The following is a 25,029-nucleotide window of genomic DNA, read 5'->3' as shown; positions in this document are numbered from 1 at the left end:
TAAGGAATTACAGTCTGCGACTTTGATCACATTTTCCAATATCACATAATGCAATCAAATACATGTATTAACAAATATAATCTTTATTCTTTATTTGCACTGTTTAAATCCCCATGTCAAAGGTTATTGGACATACCCTATTGTACACCAACCATTCTGCGAATGTATAAGTCAAGTCATAGACATTGTCACGAATTTATAGGTATATATAGCGATCCAAGCACTGTTGAAGATGGGGTCTTTATACAGCCAAACCCTACATTTACTTAAAATGCTGAACACTTACAGGTAGATCTGAGGGGGAAGTAGAAAATCGGTTACTTACATTAGAAGTAATTGAAAAATAACTACTTTTAAAAACATTGAGATGAGCAAGATCGCCATTTTTGCGCATTTTGAGAAACGGACAACAACCAGGTCACGTACAGTCTTATTGGGAATGATTTTATTAGTAGGTGCTTTTCAGGTACAACAAGAACAATTATGCATGTGTCGCAATTTAAAAAGGAAAGTGTATTATTTACGTAAATAAGATCGTCGTCTATTTAGTAATAAAAAGCATGTAGGTTTGATTCTAATCAAATCCTTATTTCTAAAAAAAAGCATCTTAGTTTGTTAGCTGTACAAATGATTCCAAAACGAAGGAGCAAATAACATGCCTTTTTTAAAGATGGTGTTTCTTATATCATGATACAGACTGCACTCCAAAAGAACACGACTATCTGGCCTACGATATTTGCACGAACGTCTGTCAACTAGCAGACCAGCATTTCTTCCTGTTTCAGTAAGGAGATACTCAGCGTCTGAATTTTCGAAGTGCTGATCTATGCTTTTAGGCATACTTTTCAACATCACAGTGCAAAAAGACCTAAGTTTATTTCCAACTCTACCAGAAGGACCAGAGGAGAATCTCTGCTGTTTAATGAGTCATGCGTATAATTTATAAAACATTTCTTGTCCAGAGTGTTTAAACAGTGTAATATTTTGATATAGAAAGCGTTACATGCGAGTACTAGTTAAAATCAAGTTGATTGTACCAACAGTGAAACCATTTAATTCTTACTTCTAACAGACTTAAAGTTAACCCAGAGTTCTATTCATTTGTTGCGTAGAGTAGAATGAGTAGGAGATTTTAAAGCCCAGCAATTCACTGACATATGGTGCAAGAAACCCAGCCCAACTACACGAGATATCCAGTGATCATATGAGAAGGACTTATGTCTCCATACTGCAGCTCCATAACCGCTGACAGGACGAACAACCAAATCATGCGGCTTAGTAAAACATTGAATGCAGCGCCCCTAATCTGTGTCATTAAATAGCACATGCATTTTTTCTGAAGTCAGGAAAAGTTTCTCACGTGTTTCTTGACACATTTCACGGAATATATATTGTTTCTGCAATCATTCTGTTCATCCACCAGCAAAGTTTTCTTTTCAACGAAAGTGTCAACCTATCACTTACCCCAGCTTTAAGGAACAGTACCACTGACATTACAAAGTACCTTTGACAGAATACCACCAGTATCATAAGTTTCACCATGTTTGACTTTTCATTTTGCCATTTTAGCCTCTACTACTGAAATATGATATGTCTGCTTATCATCATAAATATTACTATTCCATCAAAGAATTAAAGTCGTGGCTCCATTTATCTAATGCATCTGTAAGGGACGAGCCTGCCCGCTTAGATCATAAGGGAAAGCGCAGATCTTCGGATCGCATGGTCGTGAGTTCTATCCCCGGGCTAGGCCTATGCTGTCCGTGACAATATGGTAAAAGACATTGTGTCTGCAATCATTCATCATCCACGTCTGATTTATGTGGAGAAGTTTGCAGTTACTTGCATAGAACTGAGTAATAAGGATTATTGGTTAGGTAAACTGCCCGCATTTAAATAACTGACAAACACTGATGAAAACGGTGCTAAACACAAAACAACGTATTGAATGAAATAAAAGATTCTTTCACAGAAACTTCTTGTTCTGCTGGTACACAACTTGCCTTACAGTTATTAACACCAGAACGACACACAAAACTTTCAAAATTTTGTTACGGCCATTGGCGCGCACGCAAGGACCTTACAACAAAATATTTACATTAGCCGCACACACGCCATCGCAACATAACGAAATGTCCTAAATCAGTGACAAAGACACTAACTCTTGTAATAAAGCTAAATTTTGACACTGTAATTTAAAAAGAAGCTAATAAAAAAACTCTGTTGTAGCCTAAATGGATATAGCTTACATTACATTTAAAACATGCATGACACAGAATTGTAAAAATATTAGTTCTAGAATGGAGAAGCTTTTACGATAATATCTCACAGACACTATATAAATTTTACATTAGTCATTTCCATTTCTATTTCAGAAAAAATATATAAATTCCTCTTTTGTTTTGGCTTTCGCCTTTACTGAGTCAGATACAGGAGATGTAAAAAATTAAAAGTGCTTTTAGAGAGGATTTTATGGCAGGGTGATTTACTTTCGAACGACTTTTACGACTTATGTCAATCAAAATCACTTACAAACGAAAAATGAATACAAGTGTATTTTGCAGACAACATGTGGCAATAGAAAGAGAAGTGTCATGGAGAGAGCGGTCAGAGATCCAAGATCAGTGTTCCCAGCGAGAATTAACAATGTCCTACGTGTAGCCGACATTTACTCGTACCTGAGTGGAAGCATGAGAAGTAAGCATGTGCAATTGATTTTTTGTCGTAACTGTTGTGCGTTTATTGCTAGAAGCAAAGTTACTCCGAAATATATGACTAATTAAGACTGTTTTATTACAAGTAGTATTTTGGAAAAAAGTGGTCAGTAACGATGCATTAATTTTGCTGACTTGACTCATTACATGTGTATATTTTGTTAATTTGCACCATGTTGTAATTATCATGGTATGTACTTGTCTATCTAAAAAGTTGAAATGCTAAAACTTAAATGGATTGTAGATTGTCTGTCTCAAACGGCATTACTTTTATCCTATTTTTATGGAACGTAAATACCAACATGACTGCTGTCTGTGCAAGCTAGCTTAAGTCTTAAGTCTTTTCTCAATAGATCCGGCTGCTAGTAATTTATGCCGACCTAAAAATCCTTTTCTGTCCATCACATTGATTTGTTTTTCTGTTTTCAGTTTCTGGATCATCTACAACAGCTGAGAAGTTGATGATGATTATTCTGCTTATGACGGTTGGAATACTTAATGCACGAGAAAATTAGTCATCTATGCTCCTGTATATCGACAATTTACAAATGTTGAGCTGGTGTATATTTAAAATATGGATTGTTCAAAACAAAGTGCATGAATCTGAAAATAGAAAGACTATTCTAGCGTAATTTAATTAATTATCATGAACAATACAACGTACTGGTAAAACAAATCTGCGGCCATTATTTAACGCACTTGTACCGCCGAATGCATGTAGACTAGATTTTTAAACCGCTTTTATATGAACTCATAACTTAATGAAATAAATTTTAATTTAACACAACCAATAAATGCTGGGGTTCTTTTTAACAGTTGCTAAATTGTGAGGCTTAATAGATAAATTAAACGAGAATTATGATTTGTTCTAGCAGGATTGGCATATAAGTGAGAACTGTTCTAGAAAGGTTCAGAATTCAAAAGCTACACATGTATACCATCTTGGATGTACCTCTGCGTGTCGGTCTTTGGATTACAGTATGTTATAGCGTTTCGAAAACTAAAGAACAAATCTACAGTTGGCAGCAGGCAACAACAAATAATATACATTCTTGACCTAATCGATACTACTTTCTATGTTCACCAGTCTAGTGTACATATAATGTTTGAGTGAATGTTTTCTTGACAAATCGTTATGTATTAAAAATAAGGCTAATTATTAAGAAGAGCCATTTTGTCGACTTCCACAAATCAAAAACACAATTTTCAGATATATAGAATAATGTTTTGACAAATAAGAATCTTATTCTTAACTTAGTCTATAAGCTAGAAGACATACTTTAAAAAGTATTTCTATGTAGCTAGGTTCAAAGTATTGAGTAGAATAGAAAAATCTAATTATTTTTCAAAATTTAACACGATATCACATAATACGCCAACTTTCAAAATTCTTGGAGCAAGGGTTGTATAATTCTACACATTGCTGCGAAATCAACTTCTTGTTTAGCCGACCCTAGAAATAAAATGTACTGATGTCAAGACTTAAGTAATCGTGACACCAAAACATTAACCCTACTATATCTTTCCATGTTGACAGAACACCTTGATTATAATGTAACAGCAAAAGTTGTTGCCCAGAGTGCTGGACGTGCCCTGGGTCTTCTCATTGTTCGCTTTAAAAACAATGGAGGCTTACCATATGATGTATACACAAAACTGTATTATTCAATTGTTGTCCCAATTATAACATATGGCTCCTCAATTTGGGGAACTAAGGTATTTTCATGTATAAATGCAGTCCACCACCGGGCCATGAGATTCTACCTTGGAACAGGAAAATATACACCAAATGTGGCTGTTTATGGTGAAATGGGTTGGAAGCCAATCCTTATAGATCAGTGGACTTCAGTATGTAATCATTGGTATCGCTGTCTGAGTTATGAAAATACACGTATAAATAAAAAGATCTTTAGTTGGTCCTGTAAGAAAGGTAACTCAAGATGTAAGAACTGGCCATTTATTGTTAAAGAAAAATTTAAGTGTTTAGAGTTAAATGACTTCTTGCAATTACCTTTCTCAAGAAAACGCTTAATTGAAACTATGTCTACTGTTTTGTTAAATACTCATTTAGAAAAATGGTCTACTGACATTTCAAGATTAACTGGTGTCAATGGTGCTGGTCAAAATAAGTTACGAACCTACAGAATGTTTAAGAATGAGTGTAATGTTGAACCTTATTGTAAGTTGCTTATGCCTTTCTCTCATAGATCTGCATTGTCTAGATTCAGGTGCGGTGTTGCACCCGTAAGACTCGAAACGGGTCGTTACGAAGGTTTAACAGAAAATCAACGATTGTGCTCATTTGGTTGTAATGCTGTAGAATCAGAGATACATGTTATTCTATGCTGTCCGCTTTATACTGTTGAACGAAGACTTCTATTAGAAAAGGTTACTTCTATATTTGTAAACTTTGAGAGTCTAAATGACAATGATAAACTGGTTATGTTATTCACACATCGAAATTTGATAAGAATAGATACAAAAACCTGTTATGATATACTGAAAAAAAGAAGTAATACTTTATATAATATAAATACAGTTTAAGCCACCTGTATAGATAGGCTTTTATTTATTTATATTTTTTTTTACTAAATTGTATGTAGATTCTTTTAAATAATTACAGTATTTTAGTGTTAAGTAAGAGATATCTGCTAATCTGTTCTCTACCAATCTGATTGGTGGGGATACTTGATTCTTTAAGCCATTTTTTACTAGCGCACATTTAGTGCATCTGTCTAATCTGGTTCAGTGTCTTATAACCCTTTTTTTAATTAAATTTTAGGACACATCTTTGTGTTATGATTAGCAGACATGTCTTGCTTTTTACTGTGATATATATGAGAATTGATTAAATTGATAAATATGGTGATAAATTGAAGAGTAATGCCGTGTGGTGGGTGATGTGGATTTGGTCGTCTGCTGTCTCTGTATGGCCAGTTAGGGGACTGCAGTGTTCTCTTATCAACTACAACAATTGCGGTGTGGTGGATGGGAGGATGCTGTGGTTCTGTTCCTGGTGGCTTGGATCTGCTGGCTATATCGCTTGTTGGACCACTTGCATTGGCTGTCACACGGTGGTGCTCATTAGATTATCATTAGAAACATATATTGAATAATGTGAAATATGTAATATGTAGAAATTTTATATATATAGTCTCTTGTAATTCAAATTTGAGTGGCCATTTACTTGTGTTTTATTATGTATATGTCATGTTTTTATACTGTAAACATGTAAATGGATGAGACTGAAATAAACAATAAACTTAAACTTTTTCCATTTTTTCCCGAGTCGTTTGTTTGTCTAATCCGACCGACCGTCAGTACAGGGCTGCAAATCTTTTAAATGGTTATTCAAGTTTAATTCATACTAGCTTTATTGTTTGTAGTAACATCAAATGTTGTCAACAGGAGAATGCTTCGGCCGATACCGAACCGCCTCAGTAGCCTAGTGGTAGAGCGCCCGCTTCGAATGCGGGTGGTCGAGGGTTCGATCCCTTACCGCGTAATACCAAAGACGTAAAACATGGTACTCGTAGCTTCCTCACTTGGCGCTCAGCATTAAGAGGATAGTGCCAAGACTGGCCAGTGCGGTGCCAATATAATGTTACTGGGTGGGGTATCATGTCACGTGTCTACGGCGTGATATCCCAGTGAGGTTGCACTATAAAGTTGGGCATTTTGCTTACTGCTACAAGTAGATACCGTCGTTTATATGACTGAATTATTATTGAAAAAGACGTTTAACCCGAACACACACGCTCAGCCGATACCGAGCGGATTACATTCTACATTATACCGAATTAAGAAAGAACTGATAAATGCGTACATTAGGTGAGATACTGTGTCAGAAAAAATTCAACGTAAAATTATTGGAAATTAGAAAGCTGTATGTTAGGTCAAGTGCAAATGTAATTGGTACATTCATCCTCTATTGAAAAGTGTTTAAATCGTAAAAGACTCATGCACTGGTAGTCAGCTCTGTCGATGAGTTCTAAAAATATAAAGACAGAATTTTCGGGACTATCACACGTTTGTTACACAGGAGCTATACACTCTCATTCACATGACGTAAAAATTATTAGCTATACATTTATAATCTTCACTTTTATACACGCTTTTATCTTCAAATGTAAACATTCAGAGAATAGTATATAAACAGTTTGATATGTTTAATATTCTGTGCGTTGCTACCGTATGATCTGTCTTAATGTGTTATTTGTTTTACTGTATGCTTCACAACATAAATTCCGTGAATGTGCAGTTCTTAATAAATAGGTTATTTCTGTTTAAACTTACGGCTGCCTCGTTGAAGAACGGAGCTGGTGGAGGAACTCGTTGCAACCTTTGCTTTACGTCGTTAGCATTCGCATAAGTAAATAGAGCAACAAGTAACAACGACAAAAGTGTCATGTTTAACTCCTGAAAAATAAATAGAGAAACATGACAACTTTTAGACAACCCTTCTCTTATTACTTATGTACACACTTGATACATATGAAAAGCAACGCATTAATTAAAAGAAGAAAGTGTATGGTACATTTCCTGGAAGCATAGAGCACCACAAACGCAGCCAGAAATTCATGCATTGCAAATTAGGCCGGCAACAAAAGGAATCTGTATGGAAAGATATACATGTAGTAGACGTGCTGCATTAAAGATCATACAACAATATACGCACAATACAAAACACACATAGATTATATTGAAAAAAAAGAAACTTCAATTTACCATGCCTTTAATAAAAATTTTAAGTGGTTTTGTGAGTATTTTCAAATGCTTGTATCTTTATTATATTTAGAATTTTAATCATTCTATACACTTTTGGACAGGCATTTTAAATCTCTAAATGGAAAACATTTGCATCATGCGGCTTACAACTACAAGAAGACAAAGGGCACTAAAGGGAATAATATATCTTATATATTATCTATTTTAACAAGACTTTTCGCTTAATCAGAAAATACTGTTTATAAAGAAGAAAAAACATTACGTCATGGCAGCTGGGTTTTCTGTCTTTCTACCCTCATATATATGTAATAATAATTGATTAAACACCCTTAATTATACAAGAGACAATCAGTTTATTTTTAAATCGTTAACATTTGTAAAGTTAATAATTATTATATTAGTTATCTGAGCATTATTTCAAAGATATCAGTTGCGCGTGAGATATTTCTGTCATACATGTCACAAAATAATTTCAGTTGCACTTCGGACTTTGCAGTTTATTTGAATAATTTGGCAGAATATTGAATTCATTGAATTCAGGTAATAACTAAATAAACAATCATGACTGCATTTACCTTATACCCAAGTCACAAAACTGGACACGAGTATTTTATGCTAAATCAGACAAAATCTTCGGCGCTCGTCCGGCGGTTTAGGTGAAATCAGACGGTGGCAGCGCTAGTTTTGGCTCATCGGATGGCTTAAAGAAAAGGTAAATTTCAGTGGTGACCGGACGATTTTTTGGCCTTTGGGGAAACCGTAAACATTTTGTTAGAACATCGTCCAACTGTTGGTAGGAAAGTAGACGGTGATTGCTTAAATCGTGTGGTGACAAAACAAATTAATTGTGGTCAAACGTTTACCTTCAAAATCGCGCAGTGACCGTACTGGCACCTTCCAAACATTTGTAAGTGCAAAAACAGGCCTAGGTCTATGTACATTGATCACCAAGTTATGGGAAGATGTCGGTCACAAAGCCCGGCGTCGTTGATTTTTGACGCGCGGAGTAAATTCTTTCAAAGCGGCGACCGGACGGCAAAAATTTGATGCTTCTTTCACTATAAACGTTTTACTTAGGTACCTACTGCTTCATTCCTTATCTGATTAACAGGAAAATCGGCACTAGTTCCACTGCAAAATTTGAGACATTTTCTCATCAAGCAAGAGAAACTGTGGGCGGCTCACATAATGCATAGAAGACGCGGACGCAGACTGTGCCTTATATAAAATAGTCCTGCCACCACCGGTAACCGGCCGTGCGCCGCCAGAGTTAATAGACGTCCGTCCGGATTCCTGTATGTTTCGTACAGGCGCCGCCAGTTCCCTGCCCGGTACTTGTAAGATTTGTAGACAGTACACCCGACATGTCCTTGCAGGAAAGCCGCCCGGTACCCGCCTGTTTTGTGACCGCGTGAGCAAAAAACTTCATAAATGATACTCTCCAAAGTTTAATCGGTGCCGTTAGAAAAAAATTCGGGCGGCGCCCGCTTTTGTGGGTGAAGCATTATTATATATTTTAGATTTTTTTGCCTAAATAAAATCTTAGAAAATAGATTATCCATTCATTTCAAAACAATTGACTTTTTAGATTTAAATAACAAGATTAACACATGTTTTTCGTCTGTAAACTAATAAAATCAATGAAACTAAGATGCTGCTATCTAAAACAATATATAGATGGGAATAAATTAGCATACCGTTCCTTTCCCTGTGTTTCTAGTTCAATTCGGCGTCTATAGCAGTAAATCTGAATTGATATGGAAATTTACTGCTTATATAGCTTAATTAAAAAAGACATAATTTACAAACTTCGAAAACATTACCGGAATACATAATTAGAACTGATTGATTGCAATAATTTCAAATTTAAACAAATTAGTTCAGTTTAACAAAACGTTAATTCACTGAGCTGCGACAAGAGCAAAAATTAAAGTAAACAAGTATGCCCACGGGCAGAATGTCGAGCCCGCCAGCTGTTAAGTGTGACATTGACCTTGGACCTAGGGACCTGGTTCTTGCGCAGGACACTCCGTCTTATAATGGTGAACATTCATGCCAAGTAACCTCAAAATCCCAACACGCATGAAGAAGAAATGCTCCAAACAAACTTCAATTTGACCTTTGACCTCCAACTGTGACCGTGACCTTTGAGATAGCAACATGGGATTTGCGCATGACACGCATCCTCATTGAGGTGAACATTCATGCCAAATATAAACAAGATTGGTCCATGCATATCAAAGTTATGGTCCGGACAAAATCGGACGCACGCACGGACGCACGCACACACAGACGCACGGACGCACATACACTGACGTGCCGACTGTATCGAACTCACCGCAAGCGGGCTCGACAAAAATGAAAAGTCACAAAAATGAGTGTTACTTTGTGCTGGTTGCTATGCGGCATGTAGTGCTATCTGCGGATTAAGCACTCTGTTTCCAATAAGAATTTCGTTACAATAGGGCCTACAATAAATCTTATTTTAAAGTCGGCAAGACATATTAACAGGAATACATCAGCTCAAAATACGTCCACGTGACATCTTAAATGGAACGAATATCTTACGTAATACAAGATGGCAAGTGACTAGAATATCGTGAAGTCGCGTAATATGAAATTGTGAAATCGCGTAATCGAGAAAACTTATAATCATCAATCTTTTAATCGAGAAATCGTGAAGCCTTGAAATGTTAAAATCTAGAAATCGCCACTCGAGAAATCATGAATTCGAGAAACCGTGAAATCGTGAAACCGTGAAGTATAGTCGAGAAATAATGAAATGGTGAAGCAAAATCTAGAATTTATGAAATCGAGAAATTATAAAGTAAAATCAAGAATTCGAGAAATCGTGAAATCAAGAAACAGTGAAGTAAAATCGAGAAATCGTGAAATCATGGGGTTTAAATCGTGAAGTTGAAATCGTGAAATAGTGAAATTACAAAATGGAAATGGTGAAGTCATAAAGTCAACACCGGTCTTTCCTGTCAAAAATTGTGTCCAAATTTTATCTAAATTTGGCAGAGATACAATTCAATAACCAGGTGTGGAGTTAGAAAGTGTTTTAGTATAATATTGTGTTAACGATTGAAGTAAATCAATATGCAATGCATTACTATGATTTATAGCGCAAACTTCGTTCTGTTGTACTTAATAACAATAAACACAATTTAAGTGCATCTTATACATTTTATGAAAAATGAAAACGTATCAACCGTGGTGCAATTGTACTTTAAATGTGTTTGAAGTACAAATGCAACACAATTGACAAATTAGGCTACTTACATCAGTGGAGGTAAGTATTTTTATTACTATTTAAATAAGTATATTTAAGGTTTTACAAATACCAGGAAACTGACAGAGGAGGATTTATTTGGTGAGACAGAACTAAATGACAATAAGAGTGGTCGCAACACCTTACATTTCTTGTTATAAGATTAACTATTCTAAAGGAGGTAGCGCGCAAGTCATGTGGTCTAGATGCGTACTGTCGAACAGGTTAAGTGACACTTAGTTTTCAATTGAGATGGCCATACTATATTTTCGTTTAAGTTGGTAGAAAAAGGAATGGGTATGCATTTGGTGAAGTAGAATTCATTGCCGGTAAGAATTGTTATACCAGCTCATGGCGTATTGTTATTCTTAGAAGATTCATTTTATGTCAGTTTTGACAATTCGAATGGGCAAAGTAAAATATTTAAGAATAGTATTCTAACTAAATAATCAAGTTTGTGATAAAAAATCAGGTAGACCAACTTTTTTATATTCCAAAAGTTACCAGGATATTTTGTTTTACGAGCGGACAGAATTGTTTATTGACATTGTGTCTTGTGTCAAAACAACTTTTCCAACAATAGTCATTTATTTCAAACCAGATGTTTGTGTTACAAGTGATAAGGGAATTAACAGGAGCTGCCGCAAGAGACAGCACACACACACACACACACACGCGCGCGCGTGCGCGCGACTATTTCGATGCTGGATAATGAACTTGGGCACATCTGAGATACAATTTCTTCACTGACAACGTTCGCAGCGCAAAATTCGACCGAAGACTTGCGTCTTCCTACTGACCTAAGTTAACGGACAATTATGTTTTTGAAGGCACGTTTTTATGAACAGGCATCGAAATAAAGAAGACCGCAACACATTGAATACACAAGTTGCAAATGAGGCTACACCAAACTGAAAAGTTGTTCATCTGATGTTTTTCTGAAAACATTGAGGCGGTGAGCGAAACAATAATTTAATTTTTTTGTTGAGAAAATCAGGAGCGAGCGAAGAGCGAAGAAATATATTTGTCTTGTTTTGGCTCTCGATTCAAAAACCTTGAAATAGAATGTACAGACTTTTCACATTAAAAATAATTCACCAGGGATTGAGAAAACATGGGTACATTTTGGTTTGAGTAAGTTATGACTTGCAGGCGCACAACAAAGCAAACTCGTGAAAAAAGGTAATAACACTGGCATACAGTACAGTGTAATCAAAGAATGTAAACTAAGCATTTGAAAATGCTGTTAGAAATTATGTAATATACAACAATGCGTAACCTTAAACTATAATCAGGACATAGATATGTGACTTGAATATTTACTGCTATGAAAATATAGCATTTTAGCTCGACTTTTCTAACTTTTTATTAAAGCTATTGACTTGAATTTTAAAATAATTATTTAATTATTATCAAAGTTTACACCAAGAGAAACAATCCCCATAACTCTGATTTGAATTTTCACAGAGTTACGCCAATTTTTAACTTAGAATATTTTGGTTAACTTTTGTATAATGTCCAATATCTCTGTTACTTTCAAAGCTATTGACTATTATTCCCCGTTTTACTGGCAAATCTCTAACTGAGAAAAGTCGAGCATGCTGGACAGCTCTTGTTCTAACTTTAAACTTTCTTTAAAGATTAAATTTGTTAAAACAAAGTCTGAATTAAGGTCTGAAATGGAGATTAACATGCATTAAAATTATTCCACTCGATGACTGGAAAATTGTAAGATCTTAATTGGTCTGAACACACCTCATAATGTAAATTTCTTTCCCCATCCACTTTCGTATACAAATACTGATCATTTGGAGAAGAAAAACAGAAAACAGAGAAGTGATATGCATCAATACGTATTTACCCTTACAAAAATAATGTAGACTGATGTTATCAGATAAATTAGTATGCATTTTTATCCAATTTTCAATGAAATAAATAATTTACATAAATACTAATAATTGTAAAGGCTGACAAGATTCACTTGCTAAAAAGGAAAAACGTCAGCATACCAAAGAAAAAATTATATCTCATTCAAAACGGCTATCTTTATAAGTATTACATGGATACTTATACACGTATTTAAAATGGTCAAAGAAATATGGTTCGAAGGAGCAAATCAAGCTTTTATTATAGATTTTGTAAATATGATACTGACACACGACGGTATAGATAGAGTTTATGAAGAGAATTAACCGATAGGGAGGGATACGGAGCGTAGCGGAGCGACCGACCAAGGTTTCTTTTTCTCGAAGAATTCTCTTCATGGACTCATCTGACATACTGTGAAATCTACGTTTGACCAGTCAGAATTGCAGAGTCAGTCGTGTCGGATTCTCCGCCTACCTTTGACTAACAAAAATGTGTCGGCATCCTTTGAAATACAATGAAGGGCCGGTCATTTGTATGCATGCACATTCAGTCGATGTTCTTCAGTGTGTAGAGCTAATCCTCGAAAATTATTGCTACAGTCACATTGGTCTTAGGGAATAAGAAACCACACTTTTTTGAAAAAAAAAACAAAACTCGCTCTGATTGGTCAAAAAAGTCGTTTGCACACTATTTAAGGATATTTACTTTTAACATTGTGTATAAAGATGCGCAGGCTGGTCTGGATCCATGCTGGACGCAAATGCACTACTAGTATGTTGGTTTTCTCATGGCGCGGCTCAAATTTCTGCTGCACTGCAGTTCTTGTGTACACGTTTAAGAATGAATCATCACCGGTGCTGCATCCCCTCTGACAGACATCTTTGTACAAACCCCACAATATCTTAAATCGTTTGTAGTCAATGGTAACATAAACAGCAGTCCCGCTCCATATGGCTCCTATGATACAGATGATTAACTAATTACTTACAAGTGCTATATTTACTTACGATGAAAAAAATGATTTAGAAAAAAACAGAACAATATTTACTACAAATAATTACCTTGATGACAGATACCAGTATAACAACTTGTATTTGACAGACGTTGACTCAAAAGATAACAACTGTTGTCGCATTTCTAGGTAAAAATATTAATCTATGTTCCTTTAATGGTCCATTCGAGCTAAGATTCAAAGTGAAAAGGGTATTTTGTATCTGTATAAGGAAACATATTGACAATATTAATATATCATGTATACAGTCTAGTCATTTTGACACTGCTACAATATTTATATAGACTATTAGAATTATAAACCAAAATATTGTTCTAGGTAAAAATTATACAGGCAGCACATTTTGTACCTCGCGGAGATAAAACCCATTGTCGTACATCAAAATATTTGTGGTGTACGATTGAAATTTTTATAGTGTGAAAAGGCTTTCAAACGAGTCTAAAACTGCAGTGCTCAAGATTTTGATCAATACAGTTGAGGTCCATTCATGTAGAAAAATCTTGTAGAACTGGTGGGTTACACATTTTATTTCCTATAGGGTCTTTGACTGTATGCACTCCTGGTACTCATTATCGTAAATGGTGCGAGGTATATCATCTCTTAAAACACACAAATATGCTTTTCGATTATGTCTCTTTTATATGTATTATGGTATAATATAAAATGTATGATAATTATGAAAATAAAGCAGTGACGAAGTTATATTAAGAGTTTTTCTTACATATTGTCCAGATAAACGCATAGAAAGCGCTCTTTGTCTTCATGTAGAAGGTTTACTTTTGTTTGGAGCGAGGTTTTACGCTAAATCTCCAACTGGAGTGGGAATATTTTTGCCATCATCATGAAAAACTCCAAAGTATTTTTTTAATGTTACACATATATCATATAATAGTTGGTTTAAATATATTGTAATAATAATAATTTGTACGTGTAAATGAAAATGTTACAAATTAAGTCAGTCCTGTACACGTTCGTTATATGCCTAATATGAAATTACGTGCTACCTTATAGGCAGAGCTCCCTTGAAAAATCACCTGTGCCCCATAAAAATTTGAAGAAGTGGTGTTATTGCAATGGCTGGAAATATCTGGAATTACGATCCGTTTTAGGAAGTTTAAGTTCTATTATTACAATCATTTGTATTTATGGTATAATTCATAATTTCGGAATGCAATATTAGTTTGTTTTAGACTGCATTGAGATTAAATCTCGACATGTGAAAACTCGACAAATATGCTAAACAAAAGAAAGTACGGTATAGATTTACATCTGTGCCAAGGTGAACTTGAAGACTAAAATAATTTCTGTTATTCATATTAAAACGTGTTTGGCCTGTGAAATTTTTAAACCTAACAGAATCTCATTAGGCCTATAGCCTAAGAAATTGGGTCTCTTTTCGTGCGTGCGAATGTTTGGGAATGAGGACATAATGTAAATATTTCATGTTCCAATTCCAAAGTTTATAGAAATCAGAATTTACGTAATCCTGGGATCATAGACAAAGACTATCGTAATTCTTAATTCTTTTTAATGTTATTATTGTCAAATTACGTTCTTTTTGAAAGGAAGAATGTGACGACCAACTTTGGGCAAGAAATCGTCTGGTATGGGAGAAAATGTCAAACAACTATTTACAATATAATGCTTGTTTAAAATTCAAATGGCAAACAATTTTTAAAGTTAATGATCAGAATTTACTCTGAGAAAAACACTGTTCGCCGAAATCCTCCAAAACCCCTGTTAAATTTACTGAACTGCTAACATAACAGTGTAGAGTAGAGCTTTTTTAAGGTTATTTTTTTAGCACTATAGAGTAGAGATGGTAGTAGGAGCCTTTTCATGTTTATTCTTATTTGTATAGTCAACAGTTTTTTTTCGAGTGTAAAACTCTGGTCAGTGATTTTAAGATAATGGATGTAATATATGTGAAAGGGGAGAAGTACGGAATCCTGTTCGTGCCACTTAAATTGTCGCCTCGCCAACACGCGACAACGCGATAATTATCGCGTTGTCGCCCTGTCCAAAAACATATGTACATGCGACATTTAACAATCCTCGCGAGGTTAAGAGGGCGATAATTATCGTCTTAATTGCCGCATGTCTTTCTTAATTCTCGCGTCGTGAAATTGAAATCCAATAGACATAGTTGCGAGAATTAGTAAAACCTCGCATTGTCGCATTGTCGCCCCGTGCCGTGGTATTGATAAATAGTACCCAGGAAGAATAACATCGATCAATTTGTCCGGAAATTTAATCCCAAGCGACAGTGCGACAATGCGAGGTTTTACTAATTCTCGCAACTATGTCTATTGGATTTCAATTTCACGACGCGAGAATTAAGAAAGACATGCGACAATTAAGACGATAATTATCGCCCTCTCAACCTCGCGATGATTGTTAAATCTCGCATGTATGTATGTTTTCGGACAAGGCGACAACGCGATAATTATTGCGTTGTCGCGTGTTGGCGAGGCGACAAGTTAAGTGGCACGAACAGGATTCCGTAGAGAAGAGCAATATGTGCTTTTCCAAAGTTCCACGCCTTTTAATTTGGACCAAAAAACTTTTTAAAAAGTTATATCTATTGTAAAGGCAGTACATTGGAACCTGACATCAAAACAAAACGCTTGTTAAATTTTCACATGTCTTTGAAAGACTCTTGTTACAATGTTTTCAAAATTCATGATAAATACAATAAAAAAGATACAACTAGTGAAATAAAAAGATAAATAAAAAGGGCTGCTGTGACTTTTGTGTTTGCTCTTCTCTAAAAATTTCCGTGAAATTTATGGTGTGATCTACATTTTGAGAGGTCACACTGCCCATTCGGTTCACTGATTAGGGCAGGGTGACGGTATCAATTTGGAGAAAATTTAAGATTTACAGAGCTAATGTTACTATACGCTGCATATGAAAAAATGCATATGATACTGGCTGTTCCATTTCTTTCAGCTTTTACAGATGAGGGAATGACTTTGGAGTAACAAATTAATATTTACAGAGCAAATGGCACTGTAGGTTGCGTATGAAAGCTATTTTACACTTGTTAATCTTTGATCAGCTTTTCACAAAACGCATCCGTATACGACTCAACGCTAGTAAATATAGAAATCCCATAACAGGCATGTTTAAATTCGGGACGCTGTGACTTTTGTGTTTGCCCCTCTCTACCATTGAAGTTATTTCCTTGAAATTTATGGTGTGATCTACGTTTTGAGGGGTCACACTGCCGGTTCGGTTCACTGGTTAGGGCAGGGTGACGGTATCAATTTGGAGAAAATTTAAGATTTACAGAGCTAATGTTACTATACGCTGCATTTGAAAAAATACATATGATACTGGCTGTTCCATTTCTTTCAGCTTTCACCGATGAGGGCATGACTTGGAGTAACAAATTAATATTTACAGAGCAAATGGCATTGTATGATTACAATTTTGTTTTCTACGTAGAAAATATATTGGGCGCTAATTTCTTAATATCAAACACTCATTTACATTATTTTTCAATGTTCAAACCATTAAGCTACATTATTTTTCAATGTTCAAACCATTAAGCCAGACGCTTTTATCATCCGTAAACAGCGAGCGTCTATTGACACCGTTTATTACTATGCGCAAAGTCTACAGGAAGAAACCCGAACAACACCGATTCTGGCTTCGCGGCGCCGGTAGCTCTGCTATATATATGCCTCAAAATTGAAGACTCAAACCTGTATGTCTCGCGAGAAATGAGCATTCCACGTCTACTGTGTAAAGTCATTGATGCTATCCGAGCTTGCGTAGTTGCACCGACCAAGAGACTGAAATCATAATGCATGCAAATAGTTACACGTACTTTGTAACGTAAAAATATACCTAGTGACATTCTTTATAACATTCTTTTTACTCCACGTCGTTTACTTGTCCAGTCTGTCAGTGAGTCCGTCCTGGCCGGCATATTTTTATGGGGTTTTTTTATATCTTATTTATAATGGCTTGATTGCATGTGATAACATTAAATCTGAATACTTGTAACATATTGGTTTTGGACAGGACATGTTTTTAGCTGGTGACCGGGTGAGGGTACAAACTTTCACATGTTAGTATTAAATATTGATGGCAAATAATAAAAAAAAAATGTTGGAGGGGTGTGCATGATCGGGATGGTGGGGGTGACTGGGTGGAGGAGCGAGGTGGGCGAGGGAACAACTTGGGAGGGGGAGGGGATGTGGCCAGGGCGGTGAGGGTGACCAGGTGCGGGAACACAACTTCACATGCTGGTAATAAATGTTCATGGGAAAAAATAAAGAAATTTCATGAAATTCTACCAATTGGTTAGTTTGTCATGTACAAATATGTGGATTTTTTAACAATTAAAGGGCAATAACTCTGAAGTTACTATATAGATCCTGACTAAATTGTGTGTGCACTACCACATTATGGTGAACTGAATTCAGTCTAAATTTAATTTCATAGTTCTTAGTCAAATAAGTTACAAGGGCCATAACTCTAGTATGTATATGAAGTTTTATTTAAATATTCCAAACAACTTCCTAGATATGGCTTCGGACGGAAAGACGGACGGCAGACGGACAACGCCAAAACTATATCAATCCGCCTTCGGCGGGGATAAAAAGTGAGATACAACAAACAACATTTCACACTTCCCTGTGAGGTTGCATTGTATTTGACTTATGTGACAGGATATCTAACTCACTGAACCGAGGAATAAGCTGTTTTCCTGACACAACATGCAACTACTAATAAACTTTGATAATGTGGCAGTTGAGTCCAATAAGTCCAGGGGTGTTCAAAGATAATCCGTCCTAAAATTATCTTGAGGTTATATTGCAAAGTAATTATTAGTTTCCGATGCCTTTGTCTGTATACAACGGGAACGGCGTAACGTATAAAATTGCAACGAAAGCCCTTCAAATATGTCATAAATTAGATATACTAGAAATACATTATGTGACTGATTTTATATAAAATTTTCATAATGATAAATGTTTAAAGATTATAAAGTATCTGCACAGACAGAAACATATCATATTTACAGTTAGTCTATTGACACTTTGCAATATCAAATCTTGTAATTTAGATAAAATATTTATGATAAGTCATTTGTAGGCGAATTAGTCCAGTGGATTAAATGGATGGAAGTATCGTTAATCACCCTGAATGGTGTAGGTTCGAAACCTCGATTAACCTTACTTTTTTCTGAATTATTTTAATTTAGGATTAGATTTAATTGTTATACATAACTAATATTTTATAAATCAGTTATACGTTTTCAAGTATATTATTTTATATTATATTTTTTTCTTTTTTATTTATGCTATATCTTTTTTTAATATGCTTTATCACAATGCATTTTACAAATAACTTCAACACTTCAATTGAACAAAATGTTATCTTCATCTTCATCCGCAGTATCTGTGTCTGATGCATATCCTTCAGAAGCAGTGTCTGTGTCCTCGTCGCTAGAACAAACTTCAACAACTATATCATCCATGTCCTCTGCTACAGCAATGTCAGATTTCCAATATTCCTGTTCTACTTTCTGCACATGAGTACAACATGACTGCCAATCCTCATCGGTTATAGTGGAGATGGCATCGTAAATGTGTTGCTCCAAGTCCGACGTCCTGAAGGAAACTTTATGTCTGCCAATGATTCCTTTTAGCTGTGCCCACACAAGTTCGATAGCATTGAGATCAGCATGGTAGGCCGGAAGTCGTAAGCAGTCATGACCATGTTCCTTTAATATCCTATCTAACAAGTATTCTGGTGATGGTTTGTTCCTTTTGCAAAGGTCAAGGAGTTCCGCCTTCAACAGCTTCTCGTCAAAGTCGATGTTGTGTCGTCTCAACCAGCCTTGAATGTCGCTCTTCCGTGTTGCAGTTGTTGGGCATTTATCTGTTTGGATATTGTGATAAGGTGCATTGTCAACGATCAGCACAGATCTCTGAGGCAGGTTTGGTAGTAATTTTTCTTGTAGCCATTTCATAAAATTGGTACTGTTCATTTCGTCATGATAATCGCCTGTGTGCGATTGCGACTTGAAAACTAGTTCGGCACCCTTGACGAAACCAGTCTCAGTCCCAGCGTGAACTATTATCATCCGCTGCCCTTTTCTGAAAGGAACGCGGAGTCCAACATGATCAGACTGCCATGATCTGTGAAATGTATGGCTTGAATGGACAAAAGTCTCATCGGTATATACAATCGTCCTCCCATCTTCTCGGAATTTCTTGATCTTCTTCAGGAAGTTTATTCTAGCCAAAACTATGTCGGTCCTTTCCATTAATAGTCTTCTGTTGTTTGTCGTTTTTCTCCATCTGAAACCCAATTCATGCAATGTTCTGCGGAGATGTTCCTTTCCTCCTATGTAGCCAGTCTTCTCTTTCAATGATTTTCTCAAACTTTTTATAGTTGGTAATTGCTTCTGGTAAACTAGGAATTCGTGCACTGTGCGTCGGACGACAGCTCGGTCAAAGTCGTCAATGTTACTTTGTCTGTTCTTGTTTTGCGTTGCTGTGTCGGCTCTTCTTTTTGTATCCTGTAAAGGGTGCGCTCAGATACACCAGTGTACTTTGCCGCACGTTCCATAGCATTACCTACTGGTAGCTTCAACTGTCCTGAAACCTTTTCCTCCTTACATATCTGCAAAATTATAGAAGAACATGAAAACAGACAGGTCATTTTTCTGGTCAGCAATAAAATGTGAAACAAATTATTTCATATTTCAACTGTTTATCTTTTTTTTTCAGTCTCAATTTATAGATAACCTTTATAACATTCCGTATAATTGACTTTGTTTCATCAGAATAGTTTAAGTAATTTGTAGTTTCAGATGTTTCAGAAGCAGAAGCATTATTTTCTGATGCCATATTTTAGTCAAAGCAACGACTGTCAACTGATACAATTTAATGTTCGCAATCGATTCTCATACATATACACACTGTAAGTGCACGTTTTTTTCGCAAGATATACCAAGTTACATACCAATATAGAAAACCGGTTATTGAATATACGTTTCCAAAGAAAAACAATCTATTATGCACATAAAACGTTATGCAAGGTCGCCAAATAATTGCACGGCATTATTGCTGAAAAAAAAGATATAATTAAAAATATTCATGAAAAATATATCTCGAACCTACGAACTCTAGACTAAAATTCTATAAGACAAGCGCGCTAGCCGTCTGTGCTATCCAGTCTAGTGCTTAATTATAGCAAATGTTAGAAAAATAAACCGACATCTCCATCTTGATTTACCTGTTTTGGAAAATAAACATTGTCGACTGTATTGAGGTCAACTGCCACATTATCATAGTTTATTAGTACATAACAATCATTTATGCCTTTACCGTAGAATTGTATTATTTATATTTTTGCATGGACTTTATTTTTTGAAAGTTTGGTTTATAAGCTATATAGAATTTAAATCATTTTAAAAGATTTGATTTTTTAATGAAATAACACAAGCCTAACACATTCTTTGCTTTCCTTGCAACTAAGTTGCTGCTATCCAATAAATACTTGGTTAGATGAAAATAAAACAACACACGCTTCCGTCGGCTTAGTATCTAGTCCAGTACGGCGTCTCCTGAGTTGAAATATACTGCTTAGATATACCAAATTGATGGGTTATTTAAAAAAAAAAGACAAAATTTACTAACTTCAAATATATTACTGGAATACATAATTAGAACTGATTGATGACGATAAGATATATATACTCAAAAACATCTGTGATTTTGTCTTGACATATTTTGATAAAAAAAATGGACATATTGATTATTTTTTAGTTCAGTTAGATAAAGTGTTAATTCATTGAGACACGACCAATGCGAAAAATGGTAGTCCAAAAATAAAATGTCACAAAATGAGTCAATTTTGTGCTAATCGCTAATTGCCACCTAAGGGACGAAACAATTTTGGGCGTAACAGGATAAAAAAAAATGCAATCGACCATAAGGACACTGTGTAAGTGTGCATGAGTAGATTATCAAATTTGCATAAAAAATATGCACCAGTTCTGCAGTTGAGTTTGTGCACGACATTCGAGGCGGCGCAATTTTAACAAAGCCGCTGAAGAAACGAATGCATGTTTCCCTGAGGAAGGCTTAACGCCGAAACGTTGGAAGTTAATAATTATCTATGAACAAACGCTACACGTGTTATTGATGATTTTTCTTATTTGTTTCTCGTTGCAAAATTCAGTTTAAAGTATAAAATGATTCACGTTTCGCTCGTTTGCCTAAGTACATTTGAAAACAATCGACGTAAATTACTTTTTGACGCTACATAATTCATTTACATTGTGTCAAAACAAAGTCAGACAGAAACATTTTTGAGCATAATACTACATGTAAGCATTTGAAATGAGCCAATACGTCATGACTTTGATATTAGGTACATTTACTTCTTCCGTACCTTTTTATGCTCTCCATACGGAGCTAAGCGGGCGGGCTAGCACTTAAATGAACGACATAATTATGTACTTTGAAATTGAGGATGGCTAAAACATGTCTGTAAAACTGAAACAAGAATGCTTTTCGGCATACGATCTGCATGTTATAACTTTTTTATTTTCTTGTGTGAAGGATATTTTGTATAGCAATTATTTACAGTTGTTTCGAAATCTTTTCTTATCATTTTGCTTATATTGCATTACATTAGTCATATTGCATATATTAAATTGTCTTCTTACATTGTGAAGGAAACGTTTTCGATATCTGTTATTAAAGTAAGTTTCAAATTGTCTAAAGGGTCATTATGAGTTGATCGCTATGATAGAATATAACAGAACACGTCGATGATAAGAAAGTCTGAATAAGTGTTCTCGGGTGTAAATTAGACTGTATCTTTAATCCATTTCTTCTATAACTTGTTTTACGGCTTGTTTGCAATCTGAAATACTGTCTGTATCTTCATTTACACAAGATATGAAGAAGGAAGTACTCATAGGGCTTCAGTTAAGAGAATGACGATATGTATACCTTACATGTAAAGTGTATGTATGTATGTATGTATGTATGTAAACTATAGAGCCGTTATTTACTCACCAAATTTAAACATATTTTGATACAATATATAGATCTACTGTATTATTTTAATATTTCAGATACGTTCAATTATGGTTATATTAGGCAAATTGGTCGTACCTTCATTTCCTTACATGTCTACAGAATGTGACAATATGTTATTCAGGTCTGGATAGAAGTTAAGTGTTTACATCTCATGACTGTCCGTTTATGTACGAGTTTAGTATTCACACCTCATGACTGATTAGTTAGTGTACGAGTTTATTGTTTACATTTCATGATTGTTCAGTTAGGGTATGAGTTTAGTGTTTACATTTCATGATTGTTCGTGTAGGGGTTTAGAGTTTACCCCTCATGACTGTTCAGTCAGTATTTACATCTCATGACTTTTCAGTCAGTGTTTACACCTTTTGACTGTTCAATTAGTGTTTACACCTCATGACTGTTCCTTCAGTGCTTACAATTCATGAGTGTTCAGTTAGTGTTTGTTCCTCATGACTGTTTAGTTAGTGTTTACACCTCATGAGTGTTCAGTCAGTGTTTACACCTCATGACTGGTCAGTCAGTATTTACAATTTATGAGTGTTCAGTCAGTGTTTACACCTTATAACTGTTCAGTTAGTGTTTACACCTCATGACTGTTCAGTCAGTGTTTCCAATTCACGAGTGTTCAGTCAGTGTTTACAATTCATGAATGTTCAGTCAGTGCTTACACCTCATGACTGTTCAGTTAGTGTTCACAATTCATGACTGTTCAGTTAGTGTACGAGTTTTTTTATGGTTCTGAGTTCATCATTTGTGGACATTTCTACCGCAAAACTTTAACAGAACTGTAAAGAAACCAAAACTTAACTGTGTAGTTTTTTTTATATATCATGATTTTTGATTTGGGGTATTGAACTTTGTTATTCATTATCGCGCCTAATAACCTTTAAAATGATATGATGAAACTTATTTTCTGTTTGATATATCTGGTTTTATAAAGACTAATTAATCCATGCTGTATAATCAAGCTTATAACCTATTAGCACATTTTCAAAATTTATGTTAGAAAGATAAAGTGATATAAAGTGAATGAGTATGTAAGTGTAGGTAATGTACATAAAAATATATTCTTAATTGTCGATCATTTTTATATCTACGTTACAAAACATTAAACTGAAAAACTATATTTCTTGTCACGACTGATCTTGTTTATGAATAAGGATAACTGTATTTGGATTTTATTTTTCAAAATTCTTTAACTCTATAAATACGTTAATTTCTATAATTACGCTTAAAGCAATCATGATTTTTAAGAAGATATTTTATACATCTACAAGTGAAAGCTATTCGTCTTCAAGTTAATTATACTTAACTGTGTTATATTTTTGAGTAGCTGGGGCATTACTTTCTGCTTTTATGTTACCACTGCTCAATCAAATTGAATGATGTGTTTTAAGAAATTGCAGAAGTGTTAGATATTAAAGGTAACTGTGTATTTCCAATTAAAGTGTCATATTTGTTCTTTTGACAGATAGTTTGTCTGGCAATGATTTTTTGATCATTTTAGCAATATCTTCCATGTAGTCTGATTTTTAAATGCGTATTAATTGCATTTTTATGATATATATTTTAGACTTCTGCACTCTTTCATTCAACAAATGTCATTTTATAACTCATTTTCTAATGTCTGCATCGATTGTATAGATTTTTTAGTTCTTTAATAATATACAACTATCTGAAAAGGCCTCACCTTCAAATAGGTTTAGTCAAGCTACATCAAGTTATAGATACCAACAGAACGATTGAATTATTAACCAAAGACCCGGCACGATAAAGACGTGCTACGTATCTACAGGAAAAAATTAAACAATCTTTCTGACACAACATTATTGTGATAATAAACTTACACAAAAAACACAAGAAGCGCTACATATCTACAGGACAACTGGTTTTCTGAAACAAGGCATCGTGTGGTAACATTTACACAAACCAAGAGCTCTACAGGACAACAAACTTTCTGACAAAAGGCATGCATGGTATAAAACATACACAAAAAACTGAAATAAAGACACATATACCGGGAAAATGAACTTTTGGCAGGGACAGTGGCCTCTGTAAAAACGGTTCAGTGGAGGTCCCGCAGATATTAATTTTAACACTCGGTATCTAATTTGATCATACTGTGACAGGCACCTTCTGAACTATAAAAATCACTAAATTTGTAAAAAGGGTTAACTACATTACATGAAGATAGTGCATATTTATAGCCCTTGGCGAATTTCGCAAAACTGTATGACAAATAGTTTTAGTTATGACCCTTGCATTAGATTTTAGACATTGTTTCATAAACCGGACGATAAAATTACACAATCATAAAATCTTACAACAAATTTCTTGTAGTCTCAAGGAAGAAGA

The 25,029-nt window shown here is 35.0% G+C and overlaps 3 protein-coding genes across 4 annotated transcripts in view; 1 reads left to right on the top strand and 2 right to left on the bottom strand.

Annotated features, from left to right (window-relative positions):
* Positions 1–3,229, top strand: part of LOC123554121 (uncharacterized) — a 28,746-nt gene extending 25,517 nt beyond the window's left edge. Inside the window, exons 10-11 of the mRNA XM_053547202.1 lie at positions 2,565–2,697; positions 3,144–3,229. Of these exons, the coding sequence (XP_053403177.1) occupies positions 2,565–2,697; positions 3,144–3,229 (219 nt within the window). The remainder of the gene's footprint in view (positions 1–2,564; positions 2,698–3,143) is intronic.
* Positions 1–25,029, bottom strand: part of LOC123555381 (uncharacterized) — a 129,205-nt gene that overhangs the window by 73,541 nt on the left and 30,635 nt on the right. The gene's annotated exons all lie outside the window — the stretch shown is intronic.
* On the bottom strand, positions 18,972–19,883 carry LOC123555810 (uncharacterized). The gene has a single exon (XM_045346398.2). The coding sequence runs from the start codon at positions 19,881–19,883 to the stop codon at positions 18,972–18,974; it is 912 nt and encodes a 303-aa protein (XP_045202333.2).

This window comes from Mercenaria mercenaria, chromosome 7 (genome assembly GCF_021730395.1).
Source record: "Mercenaria mercenaria strain notata chromosome 7, MADL_Memer_1, whole genome shotgun sequence".
NCBI classification, from domain to species: domain Eukaryota; kingdom Metazoa; phylum Mollusca; class Bivalvia; order Venerida; family Veneridae; genus Mercenaria; species Mercenaria mercenaria.
This window is presented reverse-complemented; position numbering and strand designations above follow the sequence as displayed.

Coding starts and splice junctions, on each gene's coding strand:
- LOC123555810 (XM_045346398.2), bottom strand. CDS start 19,883: ATGGAAAGGACCGACATAGTTTTGGCTAGAATAAACTTCCTGAAGAAG.